This window comes from Pseudophryne corroboree, chromosome 4 (genome assembly GCF_028390025.1).
Source record: "Pseudophryne corroboree isolate aPseCor3 chromosome 4, aPseCor3.hap2, whole genome shotgun sequence".
Classification (NCBI taxonomy): domain Eukaryota; kingdom Metazoa; phylum Chordata; class Amphibia; order Anura; family Myobatrachidae; genus Pseudophryne; species Pseudophryne corroboree.
Window position 1 is genome coordinate 397,737,922 of NC_086447.1, and position 17,899 is coordinate 397,755,820.

The 17,899-nt window shown below is 49.1% G+C and overlaps 1 protein-coding gene across 5 annotated transcripts in view; it reads left to right on the forward strand.

Moving 5' to 3' along the window:
• Positions 1–17,899, forward strand: part of ZNF451 (zinc finger protein 451) — a 319,768-nt gene that overhangs the window by 54,536 nt on the left and 247,333 nt on the right. For all 5 annotated transcript variants that reach the window (XM_063916733.1, XM_063916730.1, XM_063916734.1 and 2 more), the window contains one exon: positions 14,216–14,335. In XM_063916733.1, the coding sequence (XP_063772803.1) occupies positions 14,216–14,335 (120 nt within the window). The remainder of the gene's footprint in view (positions 1–14,215; positions 14,336–17,899) is intronic.

Here is a 17,899-nt window from a genome sequence, read left to right on the forward strand (position 1 = left end):
TCAGTCATTTTCTCCTGCTTGCTGATATCACAGGACAGTTGAGTAGCTTGGCCCCTCTTGTTCTATTGCTTTTAAGTGGCTGAGTAATTGTGTGTGTGTGTGTGTGTGTGTGTGTGTAAGTGAGTGTTTTAACACTGTGTGGAGCTTGATAGCACGGTTCTTTATACAAGGACTTAGTTCGGCATAGGTTCCCAAGGGACAGGCCGCTACATTAAATTAAGTGGCACTTTTGGGATATACAGTTCTGTTTTACAGTATATTGTACAGTGTCATCCAGGAGAAAAAGGTGTCACACCCGAGCCACCCACTTGTGCTGCATGTTATGCTACTCTGTCTCCTCAGGATCCACAGGATGCTGGCAGATGCAGAGCCTGCGTGGTCGTACCTCCGCAAAAAGATCCTCAGGATCCAGCGTGGGCAACCACACTGACGCAGGTTATGATTCAACTAGTGGACCGTTTGAATACGCAGCAGGTGGCTCCGCAAATGGCACCGCTGTCAACTTCAGCACAAGGTCAGACATATATATGTCTGCCCCCACAGGTGGCTCCCCCATGGGTTAACACACTAGCGTAAGCATCCTTACACAACAACCAAATAAGGAAGTTGTTTTGGTGTTTTACTGAGAGCAGTTCTTCGTACTCGGGCAGGGTTCCTGCCTAAAGTGAGGTGAAATTTGGAAACCAATCGGGAAATTGTGGTACCAGCATTATCATCGGCTTCTCCAGAGGAGTGATCTTTGGATGTGGCCCAAGCGCTTCACTTCTACTTGGACAAGACCAAGGATTTCAGATGTTCGGACGCCCTGTTTGTCTTGTTGGATGCTCGCAAAAGAGGTTATCCACCATCCAAACAAACCTTAGCCAGATGGCTGCAGTTGACTATTCACAATGTCTATTCCATGGCAAAACTTTCTACCCCTTCAGGGGGTGAAGGCTCATTCCACAAGGGCTGTAGGAGCCTCCTGGGCAGCTTTGCATGGGGCCTCCGCTGAACAGCTATGTAAGGCTGCCACGTGGTCCTTTGTCCAGTCGTTCTTCAAATTTTATGCGTTCGATACCTATGCGTCAGAAGACTCAGCCTTCAGGTGAAGGGTCCTGAATGCTGTCCAGGAGCGTTCCCGCCCAGTTGGGGACAGCTTTAGGACGTCCCAGCGTTAAGCCTTTGGTCCGGTGCCCCCTAGTGGTTGTAAAAGCAAATAGTATTTATGGCTTACCTTGTTAAATCCTTTTCTTTGAGTCCATAGGGGGCACCAGATGTCCTCTCTGTTGCACCTGTCCTACAGGATTGGGTTCATGTGTAGGTTGTGTGCTATCATCCTCCTTCGCAGTGTCCTTCTGTGCTTTCTCTTTCTGCCGCTCCTTCTTATGGTTTGCTATAATAAACTTGCGGGCCGGGTATAGGGAGGGAAGGCCTGCTGGATACTTAAAAGCCAGCCTATAACAACGTTAAGCCTTTGGTCTGGTGCCCCCTATGGACTCAGAAAAGGATTTAACAAGGTAAGACATAAATCCTATTTCTCTAACGTCCTAAGTGGATGCTGGGGACTCCGTAAGGACCATGGGGAATAGCGGCTCCGCAGGAGACTGGGCACATCTAAAGAAAGCTTTAGGACTATCTGGTGTGCACTGGCTCCTCCCCCTATGACCCTCCTCCAAGCCTCCGTTAGATCTCTGTGCCCGAACGAGAAGGGTGCACACTAGGGGCTCTCCTGAGCTTCTTAGTGAAAGTTTTAGTTTAGGTTTTTTATTTTCAGTGAGACCTGCTGGCAACAGGCTCACTGCATCGAGGGACTAAGGGGAGAAGAAGCGAACTCACCTGCGTGCAGAGTGGATTGGGCTTCTTAGGCTACTGGACATTAGCTCCAGAGGGACGATCACAGGCCCAGCCTGGATGGGTCCCAGAGCCGCGCCGCCGGCCCCCTTACAGAGCCAGAAGGCAGAAGAGGTCCGGAAAATCGGCGGCAGAAGACGTCCTGTCTTCAACAAGGTAGCGCACAGCACTGCAGCTGTGCGCCATTGCTCTCAGCACACTTCACACTCCGGTCACTGAGGGTGCAGGGCGCTGGGGGGGGGTGGCGCCCTGAGACGCAATAATAAACACCTTGGATGGCAAAAAAATGCATCACATATAGCTCCTGGGCTATATGGATGCATTTAACCCCTGCCAAAATACATAGAAAAACGGGAGATAAGGCCGCCGATAAGGGGGCGGAGCCTATCTCCTCAGCACACTGGCGCCATTTTCCCTCACAGCTCCGTTGGAGGGAAGCTCCCTGTCTCTCCCCTGCAGTCACTACACTACAGAAAGGGTTATAAAAGAGAGGGGGGGCACTAATTACGCGCAGTATTAAATATACAGCAGCTATAAGGGGAAAAACACTTATATAAGGTTATCCCTGTATATATATATATAGCGCTCTGGTGTGTGCTGGCAAACTCTCCCTCTCCCCAAAGGGCTAGTGGGGTCCTGTCCTCAATCAGAGCATTCCCTGTGTGTGTGCTGTATGTCGGTACATTTGTGTCGACATGTATGAGGAGAAAAATGATGTGGAGACGGAGCAGATTGCCTGTAATAGTGATGTCACCCCCTAGGGGGTCGACACCTGAGTGGATGAACTGTTGGAAGGAATTACATGACAGTGTCAGCTCTGTATAAAAGACAGTGGTTGACATGAGACAGCCGGCTACTCAGCTTGTGCCTGTCCAGACGTCTCATAGGCCGTCAGGGGCTCTAAAGCGCCCGTTACCTCAGATGGCAGATATAGACGCCGACACGGATACTGACTCCAGTGTCGACGGTGAAGAGACAAATGTGACTTCCAGTAGGGCCACACGTTACATGATTGAGGCAATGAAAAATGTTTTTACACATTTCTGATAATACGAGTACCACCAAAAAGGGGTATTATGTTCGGTGAGGAAAAACTACCTGTAGTTTTCCTGAATCTGAGAAATTAAATGAGGTGTGTGATGATGCGTGGTTTTCCCCCGATAACTGATAATTTCTAAAATGTTATTGGCATTATATCCTTTCCCGCCAGAGGTTAGGGTGCGTTGGGAAACACCCCCTAGGGTGGATAAAGCGCTCACACGCTTGTAAGGGCTCTACCCTCTCCTGAGATGGCCGCCCTTAAGGATCCTGCTGATAGAAAGCAGAAGGGTATCCTAAAATGTATTTACACACATACTGGTGTTATACTGCGACCAGCTATCGCCTCAGCCTGGATGTGCAGTGCTGGGTTGGCGTGGTCGGATTCCCTGACTGAAAATATTGATACCCTAGATAGGGACAGTATATTTTTGCCTATAGAGCATTTAAAAGATGCATTTCTATATATGCGTGCTGCACAGCGGAATATTTGCCGACTGGCATCAAGTCTAAGCGCGTTGTCCATTTCTACCAGTAGAGGGTTATGGACACGTCAGTGGTCAGGTGATGCGTATTCCAAACGGCATTTGGAAGTATTGCCTTATTAAAGGGAGGAGTTATTTGGGGTCGGTCTTTCAGACCTGGTGGCCACGGCAACAGCTGGGAAATCCACGTTTGTACCCCAGGTCGCCTCTCAACATGAGAAGACGCCGTATTATCAGGCGCAGTCTTTTCGTGGACAAGCGGGCAAAAGATTCCTAATTTCTGCCCCGTGACAGAGGGAGAGGAAAAAGGCTGCAGATATCAGCCAGTTCCCAGGAACAGAAACCCTCTCCCGCCTCTGCCAAGCCCTCAGTATGACGCTGGGGCTTTACAAGCAGAATCGGGCATGGTGGGGGGCCCGTCTCAATGAATTTCAGCGCGCAGTGGGCTCACTCGCAAGTAGACCCCTGGATCCTTCAGGTGATATCTCAGGGGTACAAATTAGAATTCCAGACGTCTCCCCCTCGCCGTTTCCTAAAGTCGGCTTTACCGATGTCTCCTTCTGACAGGGAGACTGTTTTGGAAGCCATTCACAAGCTGTATTCCCAGCAGGTGATAACAAGGTACCCCTCCTGCAACAGGGAACGGGGTATTATTCCACACCGTTGTGGTACCGAAGCCGGACGGCTCGGTGAGACCGATTCTAAATCTAAAATCTTTGAACACTTACATACAGAGGTTCAAATTCAAGATTGAGTCACTCAGAGCAGTGATTGCGAACCTGGAAGAAGGGGACTACATGATGTCTCGGGACATCAAGGATGCTTACCTTCATGTCAAAATTTACCCTTCTCATCAAGGGTACCTCAGGTTTATGGTACAGAACTGTAACTATCAGTTCAGACGCTGCCGTATGGATGGTCCACGGCACCCCGGGTCTTTACCAAGGTAATGGCCGAAATGATGATATTCCTTCGAGGAGGGAATTTTAGTTATCCTTTACTTGGACGATTCCCTGATAAGGGTAAGATCCAGGGAACAGTTGGAGGTCGGTGTAGCACTATTTCACGTAGTGTTGCGGCAGCACGATTGGATTCTCAATATTCCAAAATCGCAGCTGGTTCCGACGACTTGTCTTCTGTTCCTAGGGATGATCCTGGACACAGTCCAGAAAAAGGCTTTTCTCCCGGAGAAGAAAGCCAGGGAGTTATCCGAGCTAGTCAGAAACCTCCTTAAACCGAGCCAAGTCTCAGTGCATCAATGCACAAGGGTTCTGGGTAAAATGGTGGCTTCCTACGAAGCAATCCTATTCGGCAGATTCCACGCAAGAACTTTCCAGTGGGACCTGCTGGACAAATGGTCCGGGTCGCATCTTCAGATGCATCAGCGGATAACCCTGTCACCAAGGACAAGGGTGTCCCTCCTGTGGTAGTTGCAGAGTGCTCATCTTCTAGAGGGCCGCAGATTCGGCATTCAGGACTGGGTCCTGGTGACCACGGATGCCAGCCTGCAAGGCTGGGGAGCAGTCACACAGGGAAGGTATATCCAGGGCTTATGGTCAAGTCTGGAGACATCACTTCACATAAATATCCTGAAGCTAAGGGCCATTTACAATGCTCTAAGCTTAGCAAGACCTCTGCTTCAAGGTCAGCCGGTGTTGATCCAGTCGGACAACATCACGGCAGTCACCCACGTAAACAGACAGGGTGGCACAAGAAGCAGGAGGGCAATGGCAGAAGCTGCAAGGATTCTTCGCTGGGCGGAAAATCATGTGATAGCACTGTCAGCAGTATTCATTCCGGGAGTGGACAACTGGGAAGCAGACTTCCTCAGCACGACCTCCTCCCGGGAGAGTGGGGACTTCACCCAGAAGTCTTCCACATGATTAAAAACTCGACAGGTATTGCGCCAGGTCAAGGGACCCTCAGGCAATAGCTGTAGACGTTCTGGTAACACCGTGGGTGTACCAGTCAGTGTATGTGTTCCCTCCTCTGCCTCTCATACCCAAGGTACTGAGATTGATAAGATGGAGAGGAGTAAGCACTATATTCGTGGCTCCGGATTGGCCAAGAAGGACTTGGTAACCGGAACTTCAAGAGATGCTCACGAAGGATCCGTGGCCTCTACCTCTAAGAAGGGACCTGCTCCAGCAAGGACCCTGTCTGTTCCAAGACTTACCGCGGCTGCGTTTGACGGCATGGCGGTTGAACGCCGGATCCTGAAGGAAAAAAGGCATTCCGGATGAAGTCATCCCTATCCTGATCAAAGCCAGGAAGGATGTAACCGCAAAACATTATCACCGCATTTGGCGAAAATATGTTGCGTGGTGCGAGGCCAGTAAGGCCCGACGGAGGAAATTCAACTGGGTCGATTCCTACATTTCCTGCAAACAGGAGTGTCTATGGGCCTGAAATTGGGGTCCATTAAGGTTCAAATTTCGGCCCTGTCAATTTTCTTCCAAAAAGAACTAGCTTCAGTCCCTGAAGTTCAGACGTTTGTAAAAGGGGTACTGCATATACAGCCTCCTTTTGTGCCTCCAGTGGCACTTTGGGATCTCAATGTAGTTTTTGGGTTCCAAAAGCCACATTGGTTGAACCACTTAAATCTGTGGAGTTAAAATATCTCACATGGAAAGTGGTCATGCTGTTGGCCCTGGCCTGGGCCAGGCGCGTGTCAGAATTGGCGGCTTTATCCTGTAAAGGCCCTTATCTGATTTTCCATTCGGACAGGGCGGAATTGAGGACTCGTCCTCAGTTTCTCCCTAAGGTGGTTTCAGCGTTTCACCTGAACCAACCTATTGTGGTGCCTGCGGCTACTAGGGACTTGGAGGACTCCAAGTTGCTAGACGTTGTCAGGGCCCTGAAAATATATGTTTCCAGGACGGCTGGAGTCAGGAAAACTGACTCGCTGTTTATCCTGTATGCACCCAACAAGCTGGGTGCTCCTGCTTCTAAGCAGACTATTGCTCGTTGGATTTGTAGTACAATTCAGCTTGCACATTCTGTGGCAGGCCTGCCACAGCCAAAAATCTGTAAATGCCCACTCCACAAGGAAGGGGGGCTCATCTTGGGCGGCTGCCCGAGGGGTCTCGGCTTTACAACTTTGCCGAGCAGCTACTTGGTCAGGAGCAAATACGTTTGTAAAATTCTACAAAATTGATACCCTGGCTGAGGAGGACCTGGAGTTCTCTCATTTGGTGCTGCAGAGTCATCCGCACTCTCCCGCCCGTTTGGGAGCTTTGGTATAATCCCCATGGTCCTTACGGAGTCCCCAGCATCCACTAGGACGTCAGAGAAAATAAGAATTTACTTACCGATAATTCTATTTCTCGTAGTCCGTAGTGGATGCTGGGCGCCCATCCCAAGTGCGGATTGTCTGCAATACTGGTACATAGTTTTCTCTAACGTCCTAGTGGATGCTGGGACTCCGTCAGGACCATGGGGAATAGCGGGCTCCGCAGGAGACAGGGCACATCTAAAAAAGCTTTTAGGTCACATGGTGCGTACTGGCTCCTCCCCCTATGACCCTCCTCCAAGCCTCAGTTAGGTTTTTGTGCCCGTCCGAGAGGGTGCAATCTAGGTGGCTCTCCTAAAGAGCTGTTTAGAAAAGTTTTTTTTTTTAGGTTTCAATCTCAGTGATTCCTGCTGGCAACAGGATCACTGCATCGAGGGACTTAGGTCAGAGATTTCCAACTCACCTGCGTGCAGGATGGATTGGAGTCTTAGGCTACTGGACACTTAGCTCCAGAGGGAGTCGGAACACAGGTCAGCCTGGGGTTCGTCCCGGAGCCGCAGCGCCGATCCCCCTTACAGACGCTGAAGAGACGGCAGAACGGAGGTCCGGAAAGCAGGCGGCAGAAGACTCCTCAGTCTTCTTGAAGGTAGCGCACAGCACGGCAGCTGTGCGCCATTGTTGTCACACGGCTCACTGACTCAGTCACGGAGGGTGCAGGGCGCTGCTGGGGGCGCCCTGGGCAGCAATATAATTACCTTTAGTGGCAAAATAAATACATCACATATAGCCATTAAGGCTATATGTATGTATTTTAACCCAGGCCAGTTTCTTAAAAACCGGGGGAAAGCCCGCCGAAAAAGGTGCGGAGCTTATTCTCCTCAGCACTCAGCGCCATTTTCCTGCTCAGCTCCGCTGGTGAGGAAGGCTCCCAGGTCTCTCCCCTGCACTGCACTACAGAAACAGGGTAACAAAGAGAAGGGGGGCATAAATTGGCGATATTTATATATTAAGAGCGCATATATAGTAAACAACACCTTCTAGGGTTGTTTATATACATTTATAGCGCTTTTGGTGTGTGCTGGCAAACTCTCCCTCTGTCTCCCCAAAGGGCTAGGGGGTCCTGTCTTCGATTAGAGCATTCCCTGTGTGGCTGCTGTGTGTCGGTACGTGTGTGTCGACATGTATGAGGACGATGTTGGTGTGGAGGCAGAGCAATTGCCGATGATGGTAATGTCACCCCCTAGGGAGTCGACACCGGAATGGATGGCTTTAGTTATGGAATTACGTGATAATGTCAGCACATTACAAAAGTCAGTTGACGAAATAAGACGCCCGGCAAACCAGTTAGTACCGGTTCAGGCGTCTCAGACACCGTCAGGGGCTGTAAAACGTCCTTTACCTCAGTCAGTCGACACGGGTACCGACACAGATGAATCTAGTGTCGACGGTGAAGAAACAAACGTATTTTCCAATAGGGCCACACGTTATATGATCACGGCAATGAAGGAGGCTTTGCAGATCTCTGATACTGCTGGTACCTCAAAAAGGGGTATTATGTGGGGGGTGAAAAAACTACCTGTATTTTTTCCAGAATCAGAGGAATTGAATGATGTGTGTGATGAAGCGTGGGTTAACCCCGATAGAAAACTGCTAATTTCCAAGAAGTTATTGGCATTATACCCTTTCCCACCAGAGGTTAGGGCGCGCTGGGAAACACCCCCTAGGGTGGATAAGGCGCTCACACGTTTATCAAAGCAAGTGTCGTTGCCGTCTCCTGATACGGCCGCCCTCAAGGATCCAGCAGATAGGAGGCTGGAAACTACACTGAAGAGTATATACACACATACTGGTGTTATACTGCGACCGGCAATAGCCTCAGCCTGGATGTGCAGTGCTGGGGTAGTGTGGTTGGATTCTCTGACTGAAAATATTGATACCCTGGATAGGGACAGTATTTTATTGACTCTAGAGCAATTAAAGGATGCTTTCCTTTATATGCGAGATGCTCAGAGGGATGTTTGTACTCTAGCATCAAGAGTAAGCGCGATGTCCATATCTGCCAGAAGAAGTTTATGGACGCGACAGTGGTCAGGTGATGCGGATTCCAAGAGGCATATGGAAGTATTGCCATATAAAGGAGAGGAATTGTTTGGGGTCGGTCTTTCGGACCTGGTGGCCACGGCAACTGCCGGCAAATCCACTTTTTTACCTCAGACCCCCTCCCAACAGAAAAAGACACCGTCTTTTCAGCCGCAGTCCTTTCGCTCCTATAAAAAGCGACCAAAAGGACAGTCTTATCTGCCGCGAGGCAGAGGAAAGGGTAAGAAAGGGCAGCAAGCAGCCCCTGCCCAGGAACAGAAGCCCGCCCCGGCTTCTACAAAGCCATCAGCATGACGCTGGGGCTTTACAAGCGGACTCAGGAACGGTGGGGGGTCGACTCAAGATTTTCAGCAATCAATGGGTTCACTCACAAGTGGACCCGTGGGTCCTGCAGATAGTATCTCAGGGTTACATGCTGGAGTTCGAAAGGTCTCCCCCTCGCCGGTTCCTAAAGTCTGCTTTACCAACGTCTCCCTCAGAAAGGACGTCGGTTTTGGAAGCCATTCACAAGCTGTATTCTCAGCAGGTGATAGTCAAGGTACCCCTCCTACAACAGGGAAAGGGGTATTATTCCACACTATTTGTGGTACCGAAACCGGACGGTTCGGTAAGGCCTATTCTAAATCTGAAATCCTTGAACCTGTACATAAAGAAATTCAAGTTCAAGATGGAGTCACTCAGAGCAGTGATAGCGAATCTGGAAGAAGGAGACTTCATGGTGTCCTTGGACATAAAAGATGCTTATCTACATGTCCCGATTTACCCCTCACACCAAGGGTATCTCAGGTTCGTGATACAAGACTGTCATTATCAGTTTCAAACGCTGCCGTTTGGGTTGTCCACGGCCCCTCGGGTCTTTACCAAGGTAATGACCGAAATGATGGTTCTTCTACGAAGAAAAGGCGTATTAATTATCCCTTACTTGGACGATCTCCTGATAAGGGCAAAGTCCAGAGAACAGCTGGAAGTCGGTGTAGCGCTAACACAAGTAGTGCTTCAGCAACACGGGTGGATTCTAAATCTTCCAAAATCTCAATTGACCCCGACAACACATCTGCTGTTCCTGGGCATGATTCTGGACACAGTTCAGAAAAAGGTATTTCTCCCGGAAGAGAAAGCAAGGGAGTTATCCGAACTTGTCAAGAACTTCCTAAAACCAGGAACTGTGTCAGTACATCAATGCACAAGAGTCCTGGGAAAGATGGTGGCTTCGTACGAAGCGATTCCATTCGGCAGATTCCATGCACGAACATTTCAGTGGGATCTGCTGGACAAATGGTCCGGATCGCATCTGCACATGCATCAGCGGATAACACTGTCACCGAGAACAAGGTTGTCTCTCCTGTGGTGTTTGCAGACTGCCCATCTGTTAGTGGGCCGCAGATTCGGCATACAGGACTGGGTCCTGGTGACTACGGATGCCAGCCTACGAGGTTGGGGAGCAGTCACAAAGGGAAGAAACTTCCAGGGCGTGTGGTCAAACCTGGAGACGTCTCTTCACATAAATATACTGGAGCTAAGAGCGATCTACAATGCTCTAAGCCTGGCAAAATCGCTGCTTCAGGGTCAGCCGGTGTTGATCCAGTCCGACAACATCACGGCAGTCGCCCACGTAAACCGACAAGGCGGCACGAGAAGCAGGAGTGCAATGGCAGAAGCTGCAAGGATTCTGCGCTGGGCGGAGAATCATGTCGTAGCACTGTCAGCAGTGTTCATCCCGGGAGTGGACAACTGGGAAGCAGATTTCCTCAGCAGACACGATCTTCACCCGGGAGAGTGGGGACTTCATCCAGAAGTTTTCCACATGATTGTGAACCGTTGGGAAAAACCAAAGGTGGACATGATGGCGTCTCGCCTCAACAAAAAATTGGACAGGTATTGCGCCAGGTCAAGAGACCCTCAGTCAATAGCTGTGGACGCTCTGGTAACACCGTGGGTGTACCAGTCAGTGTATGTGTTCCCTCCTCTGCCTCTCATACCAAAGGTACTGAGAATTATACGGAAAAGAGGAGTAAGAACAATACTGGTAGCTCCGGACTGGCCAAGAAGAACTTGGTATCCGGAACTTCAAGAGATGCTCACGGAGGATCCGTGGCCTCTACCTCTAAGAAGGGATCTGCTTCAGCAGGGACCTTGTATGTTCCAAGACTTACCGCGGCTGCGTTTGACGGCATGGCGGTTGAACGCCGGATTCTAAAAGAGAAGGGCATTCATGAGGAAGTTATTCCTACTTTAATTAAAGCCAGGAAAGAAGTGACCGCACAACATTATCACCGCATTTGGAGAAAATATGTTGCGTGGTGTGAGGCCAAGAAGGCTCCAACGGAAGAATTTCAATTGGGTCGATTCTTACATTTCCTGCAAGCAGGATTGTCTATGGGCCTCAAATTGGGGTCCATTAAAGTTCAAATTTCGGCCTTATCAATTTTCTTCCAGAAGGAATTGGCGTCAGTGCCTGAAGTACAAACTTTTGTCAAAGGTGTACTACATATACAACCCCCAATAGTGCCTCCAGTGGCACCGTGGGATTTGAACGTGGTTCTAAATTTTCTCAAATCTCATTGGTTTGAGCCTTTAAAATCGGTAGATTTAAAATACCTTACATGGAAGGTAACCATGCTGTTGGCCCTGGCTTCAGCCAGGAGAGTTTCGGAGTTGGCAGCTTTGTCATACAAAAGCCCATATCTGATATTCCATTCGGACAGGGCAGAATTGAGGACACGTCCTCAATTTCTCCCTAAGGTGGTTTCGGCATTTCACTTGAACCAGCCTATTGTGGTGCCTGCGGCTACTAGCGACTTGGAGGACTCCAAGTTACTGGACGTTGTCAGAGCATTAAAAATATATATTTCAAGGACAGCTGGAGTCAGAAAATCTGACTCGTTGTTTACATTGTATGCACCCAACAAGTTGGGTGCTCCTGCGTCTAAACAGACGATTGCACGTTGGGTATGTAGTACAATCCAACTTGCACATTCTGTGGCAGGCCTGCCACAGCCTAAATCTGTAAAGGCCCATTCCACAAGGAAAGTGGGCTCATCCTGGGCGGCTGCCCGAGGAGTCTCGGCATTACAACTTTGCCGAGCAGCTACGTGGTCAGGGGAGAACACGTTTGTAAAATTTTACAAATTTGATACTCTGGCTAAAGAGGACCTGGAGTTCTCTCATTCGGTGCTGCAGAGTCATCCGCACTCTCCCGCCCGTTTGGGAGCTTTGGTATAATCCCCATGGTCCTGACGGAGTCCCAGCATCCACTAGGACGTTAGAGAAAATAAGAATTTACTTACCGATAATTCTATTTCTCATAGTCCGTAGTGGATGCTGGGCGCCCATCCCAAGTGCGGATTGTCTGCAATGCTTGTACATAGTTATTGTTACAAAAATCGGGTTATTACTGTTGTTGTGAGCCATCTGTTCAGAGGCTACTTCGTTTGTGTTATCATACTGTTAACTGGGTTCAGATCACAAGTTGTACGGTGTGATTGGTGTGGCTGGTATGAGTCTTACCCGGGATTCAAGATCCTTCCTTATTGTGTACGCTCGTCCGGGCACAGTACCTAACTGAGGCTTGGAGGAGGGTCATAGGGGGAGGAGCCAGTACGCACCATGTGACCTAAAAGCTTTTTTAGATGTGCCCTGTCTCCTGCGGAGCCCGCTATTCCCCATGGTCCTGACGGAGTCCCAGCATCCACTACGGACTATGAGAAATAGAATTATCGGTAAGTAAATTCTTATTATTGTTACCAAAAAAATCGGGTTATTGCTGTAGTGAGCCATCTTTTCTAGAGGCTCCTCTGTTATCATGCTGTTAACTGGGTTCAGATCACAAGTTGTACAGTGTGATTGGTGTGGCTGGTATGAGTCTTACCCGGGATTCAAAATCCTTCCTTATTGTGTACGCTCGTCCGGGCACAGTATCCTAACTGAGGCTTGGAGGAGGGTCATAGGGGGAGGAGCCAGTGCACACCAGATTGTCCTAAAGCTTTCTTTAGATGTGCCCAGTCTCCTGCGGAGCCGCTATTCCCCATGGTCCTTACGGAGTCCCCAGCATCCACTACGGACTACGAGAAATAGAATTATCGGTAAGTAAATTCTTATTTGTTCGCCCATGTTTAGGTCGAATTTACATTCAGACTAATTCAATCAAAGTGCCGATTTTTCTGCTGTTGATAAATCCGCACTGTTGGTAAACACTTGGATCAGCGAATTACTCGCCGAACCACGTGTTTTTGTTGAAAACACGTCTGTTTTTGATCATTTTCCGCGGATGCAGATTCGTTGTTAACAATTCGTTGTCCGTATTTTTCTGCTAGCTAATTGAAAACCCCCTAAGGGGTATATTTAATTGAAGTTGAAACTGCCATTCTGTCGGAAAGACGGCAGTTTTCGACTTTTTCAGGTCAGAAGGGGTTCAGACCTATTAAATCCCCGGCTTTTTTATCCGACAAGTCCGGGAATTCGACTTGTCGGAACGCACGTGGATCGGTGGAATAGCTGTCGATCCGCGTGCTTCTGTCGGAAACGGGGCCAAATCCGACAAGTTTTGGCCCCGTTTCTGACCATCTCAATCCGACTTTAAAAAAGGTCGGCTGGAGATGAGGGTGCTAAGAGCAGCAGGGAGACTGGGAAGAGCAGCAGCATAGCCGGAGGTCCCGCTTGCTGGTGCCGGGTGGATGCTGCTGTGAGGTCTGGCTTGTTACAGGAGTTCACACGCTTTAAATGCATGCAGTGCAGCATAGCCGGAGGATGGGGCACCGTCGCCGCTCACGGCAGCGTCCACCCGGCTCCAGTAAGCGAGGTCCCGCTAGCTGGAGCTGGGTGGACGCTGCTGTTAGGTCTGGCGGCGATGCCACATCCTCCGGCTAAGCTGCTGTAGCCGCTGCTCTTCCCCGTCTCCCCGCTGCTCTCCCCCCTCTGCTGGAGAAAATAGGATTTTAATTACCTTCCAGTAAATCCTTTTCTTGTAGTCCATAAGGGATATTGGGTGCGTTGACTTTTCTGCAGGTTCTCTTTTATGTGTTTACCTGTTCAGCTGTTGCTGTTGTTGTTACCAGCCGTTGCTGGTTGTTATATGTTTGTGGTGTGCTGGTATTAAATCTCACCACTCTTTGTTATCATGTTCCTTCTCTCATATATGTCCTTTCTCCTTCGGGCACTGTTTTACCTATAACTGCCTGTGGGAGGGGGCATAAAGGGGAGGGGCCAGCACACCCAGTGAAGAAATTTGAAGTGCACCGGCTCCTTTTGTACCCAGTCTATACCCCACCGTACTAAGTCTCCCCAATATCCCTTATGGGTTACGAGAAAAGGATTTACCGGTAGGTAATTAAAATTCTATTTTCATTCTAAGGGATATAGAAGTGAAAAGGTAATATGTTGTATTTGAGTTCATAAAATGCTAACTCCTGCCTGTGTCTCCATATCACTATGCTTCCAGTGCCCCACTATCTATTCAGAGAAAAAAAGATTTCACACAAGTACAAAATTCCCATTTTGTGTGCACTTATATCAGTGAGTTTTCTTCCAGAGAAAGCCAAAAGACCATATTGACCGTCAAAAGGAACGTGTGGCTTCAACCCTTGAACGTCTTGCACGTCATGTTGAGGTAGAAAAGCAGATGAAGGCTGAAAAAAATAAAGCATTTCAGGTGAGTTAAACTGATGTATTTTTTTTTCAATATTGGCAAAATACATTTGAAGATAACTAATACAATTGATTGTACACATGTTTAATGTTCCGAAGTGTAGTACAGACCTTTTGGATTGGTTACAGATTTGTAATGAGCACTAAATAAAGAAAAAACACCCAAGGTGCATGCATGTCTAATATTCAATTAATAATAAACACTTGTAAAATGATTATCTAATCCAAGTGAATAGGTGGCAAACATTAGAAGAAAAAAATCAAACAAAAATCTTAACATCAAAGCTCAAAAGTAATGAACGAAAGAAATGAGTACAAATAAAAAATGGGAATCAAAAATATGTTGCCTGCTTATATGAACAATACATTTATTAAATTACACCTCTAGAATAATAAGAAAAAGTATTCAACATGTGTTGAAACAACATTGTTAAATCTTTCTTAATTAAACGATGTGCTATTGCAAACCTATATATCAGCCTTTTTACAGCAGCACCATAGCACTTTATGCTATCTGCAGCAATGTGCTAATACTGATTTGTGGTTAGAATGGTATAAATTAGTTTCTTGTGTGATGGAAGATGTACGAATGTTACAGATGGTTCCAAGTCTAGCTACTCTAGTCATAGCTACTAAAGGCCAGATGCATCATCGCTTGAAGAGTGAAAAAGCACCAGCCAATCAGCTCCTACTGCCATTTTTCAAACACGGCCTGTGACATGGCAGTTGGGATCTGATTGTCTGGCACTTTTTCTTTCTCCATTTTATCACTCTCCAAGCGATTATACATCTAGCCATAGGGGTATATTCAATAAGAGTCGGGTCCATTACGACATGCAGTTGTCGGAATGGACCCGACAACCCCTATTCAAAGAGCGGGCAAATCCGACTGTCTGATTTGGCCGTTCCCGGTTTCCTGACCTGCTACTGCTGTCAGCACTGCAGGGGGAGCTGTCAGCGGCGCGGGGGTTGAGGGGGGAGCTGTCAGCGGCGCCGGGGGTGAGGGGGGAGCTGTCAGCGGCGCCAGGGGTGAGGGGGGAGCTGTCAGCGGCGCCGGGGGTGAGGGGGGAGCTGTCAGCGGCGCCGGGGGTGAACTGTCAGTGGCGCCAGGGGGGAGCTGTCACTGGCGCCGGGGGTGAGAGGGAGCGGTCAGCGGTGCTGGGGGTGAACTTTCAGTGGCGCCGGGGGCGAGGGGGGAGCTGTCACTGGCGCCGGGGAGGGGGGAGAGATGTCTGCGGAGGTGGGGGGAGCAGCGGAGGAGACGTAGCGAACAGGGGGGAGGAGAGGAGGAGACGGGGGGAGCAGCAGCGTAACTGGAGACTCACGGCAGCGTCCACCCAGCTCCAGCAAGCAGGACCTCGCTTGTTGGAGCCGGGTGGACGCTGCCACTGGGTTCCTGCTCTCCCCACTGCTGAAGCCGCTGATCAGCGTGCATTCTGACAAGTCGAGTTTCCCGACTTGTGGGAACAAATGGGGCTGTAATGAGTAGGTCGGAACCCCTTCCGACCTAAAACTGTCAGAAGCTGCCCGTCTTGTCGGAAAGACATCAGCTTCCGGCAGTTATTGAATATACCCCTTAGTCGCCTTCTAACCAAGGAGTCTATTCCACCGTATGAAAATATCTTTGTAGTCGGTCTCCTGGCATGGTAATGAGGCTGCAACTATTATTTCCTCTGTCAGTGTAATCAGGTGATACAAACACTAGGGAAAAGGAGACCTCTCTATAAAAGGTAAATTTACTAAGGTGGGAGGTTTTTTTTCTAGAACTGGTGATGTTTCCCATAGCAACCTAGTGTTCACTCTGGAATCCAGGCAGGGCAGCGCGCCGGACCTAGAGGGGCACTAGCGTGTGCGCGCGGTGAAAAGGGGGCATGGCCATGCAAAATAGAGGGGCGGGGTCATTGCGGTAATGAAAGTGGGCGGTTCAGCCCCGCATACGTAAAAAAAAAGGGGGGCGTCCGGCGGCGTCACTGTTGGGGTCGTGCCCAGCACCTACGGAGGTGCTGGACTTCCCCCAAGCGCGCTTTCAGCGTGAATGAGGGCAAGAAGCGGGCGGCAGTTTTAGCAGGGCGCCGCAGAACGGGCAGGGCGGGTTTTGCCCTGCTAAAACTGCCTAGCGTGAACACTACAACCAGATCAGATTCTATTTAACATTTACCTAGTTGCTTCTAGAAGATAATAGAATTTGGTTGCTATGAGCAGCATCATCAGTTCTAAAAAAACCTCCCACCTTAGTAAAATTACCTAAGTATGCAACTGCAGAAATTGAGTCTGCTTTACGGATCAATAGTGTTAAACAGTCTTAAGATCCAAATATAGCATACAGGACATATCATGACCAGGAAGCCCTCACCACCGTACTTGCGTTCTGGTATGACGTTCTGGATCACTGGACAAGATGCCACATGTCTAGGTGGATATTGAAAATTTCACTAGCATCAATAATGGATATTGGGGAGACTTAGTACAATGGGGTATAGACTGGGTCCAAAGGAGCCAGTGCACTTTAAATTTCTTCACCGAGTGTGTTGGCTCCTCCCCTCTATGCCCCAGCCCTCAGGCAGTTTAGAAAAAGGTGCCCTCAGGAGAGGATGCACATCTCTGCAGCTCCAGAGAGTTTTCTTCAATTTCTTTTAAACGTTTGTTATTTTCGGTATGCTGTTTGGGCAACGACATACCTGCACTGTGGGAGTTAGGGGGGATGGTCACCAGTCTTGCGAGGTGCAGAGCCACTTTCCCGCTGACAGTACCACCGTCCTGAGGGGTTGTTCAGCGGGGCACTGCGTCTTGGCTGTCACAATCGCAGCACGCCGCACACTCCTCACATATACCTGATGGTGACGTCTGTGGTGAGTACAAACCGGGGAGCCCCGCTAAGGGGGTCTCCTGGTTCAAAATGAGGCTGAACGCGGACGTGGCATGCGGGAGCCTCCTGGGGGGGACCCGCTTGATCCCCGCGGGTAGACTGGCTTCAAATAGCTTGATCTAGCACTTGTGTGATGTGTTTAAGCAAACAGGAGACATTGCCAGTATAAAAAATCACTGTAGCTCTGGCGCCATTGGAGGGGGCGGAGCTACCTCAGAGCGGGACCAGAGGCATTTTTGCGCCTTCCTCTGCTTAATGCAGCCGCAGACAGCACACACAGCGCTTCCTGCCTCACAAGACACGCTGGAAAACTGGTACAGGGTGTAGCAAAGGGGGAGAGCCGCTGTTGTACACCATCTGTGTCCTATACAGGACAGAAATTATTAGTATTGCTGTGATATAATTAGCTGTCAGCCTCACTGGGGGTGTGCTGGTGTCTCTCTCTCTAAAGTATTACTTTCTGTGTTTATGTGTATGTTATTGTGCTTACTGTGAAACATGGGTAAACACAAGCTGTGCAGTGTATGTCACACTAGATTCTCTTCAGTATCATCTGATTCTGTTTCTTGTGAACAATGCAGCCAATCTTCACAAATCCGTGAAGGGCCTGGGGGAGAGGGTCCAGAGCCCCACTGGCTAGGGTCTCTTAAAACTATGATGTCTGATATGTCATCCCAGCTCACTGCTAATGTTCAGAAAACT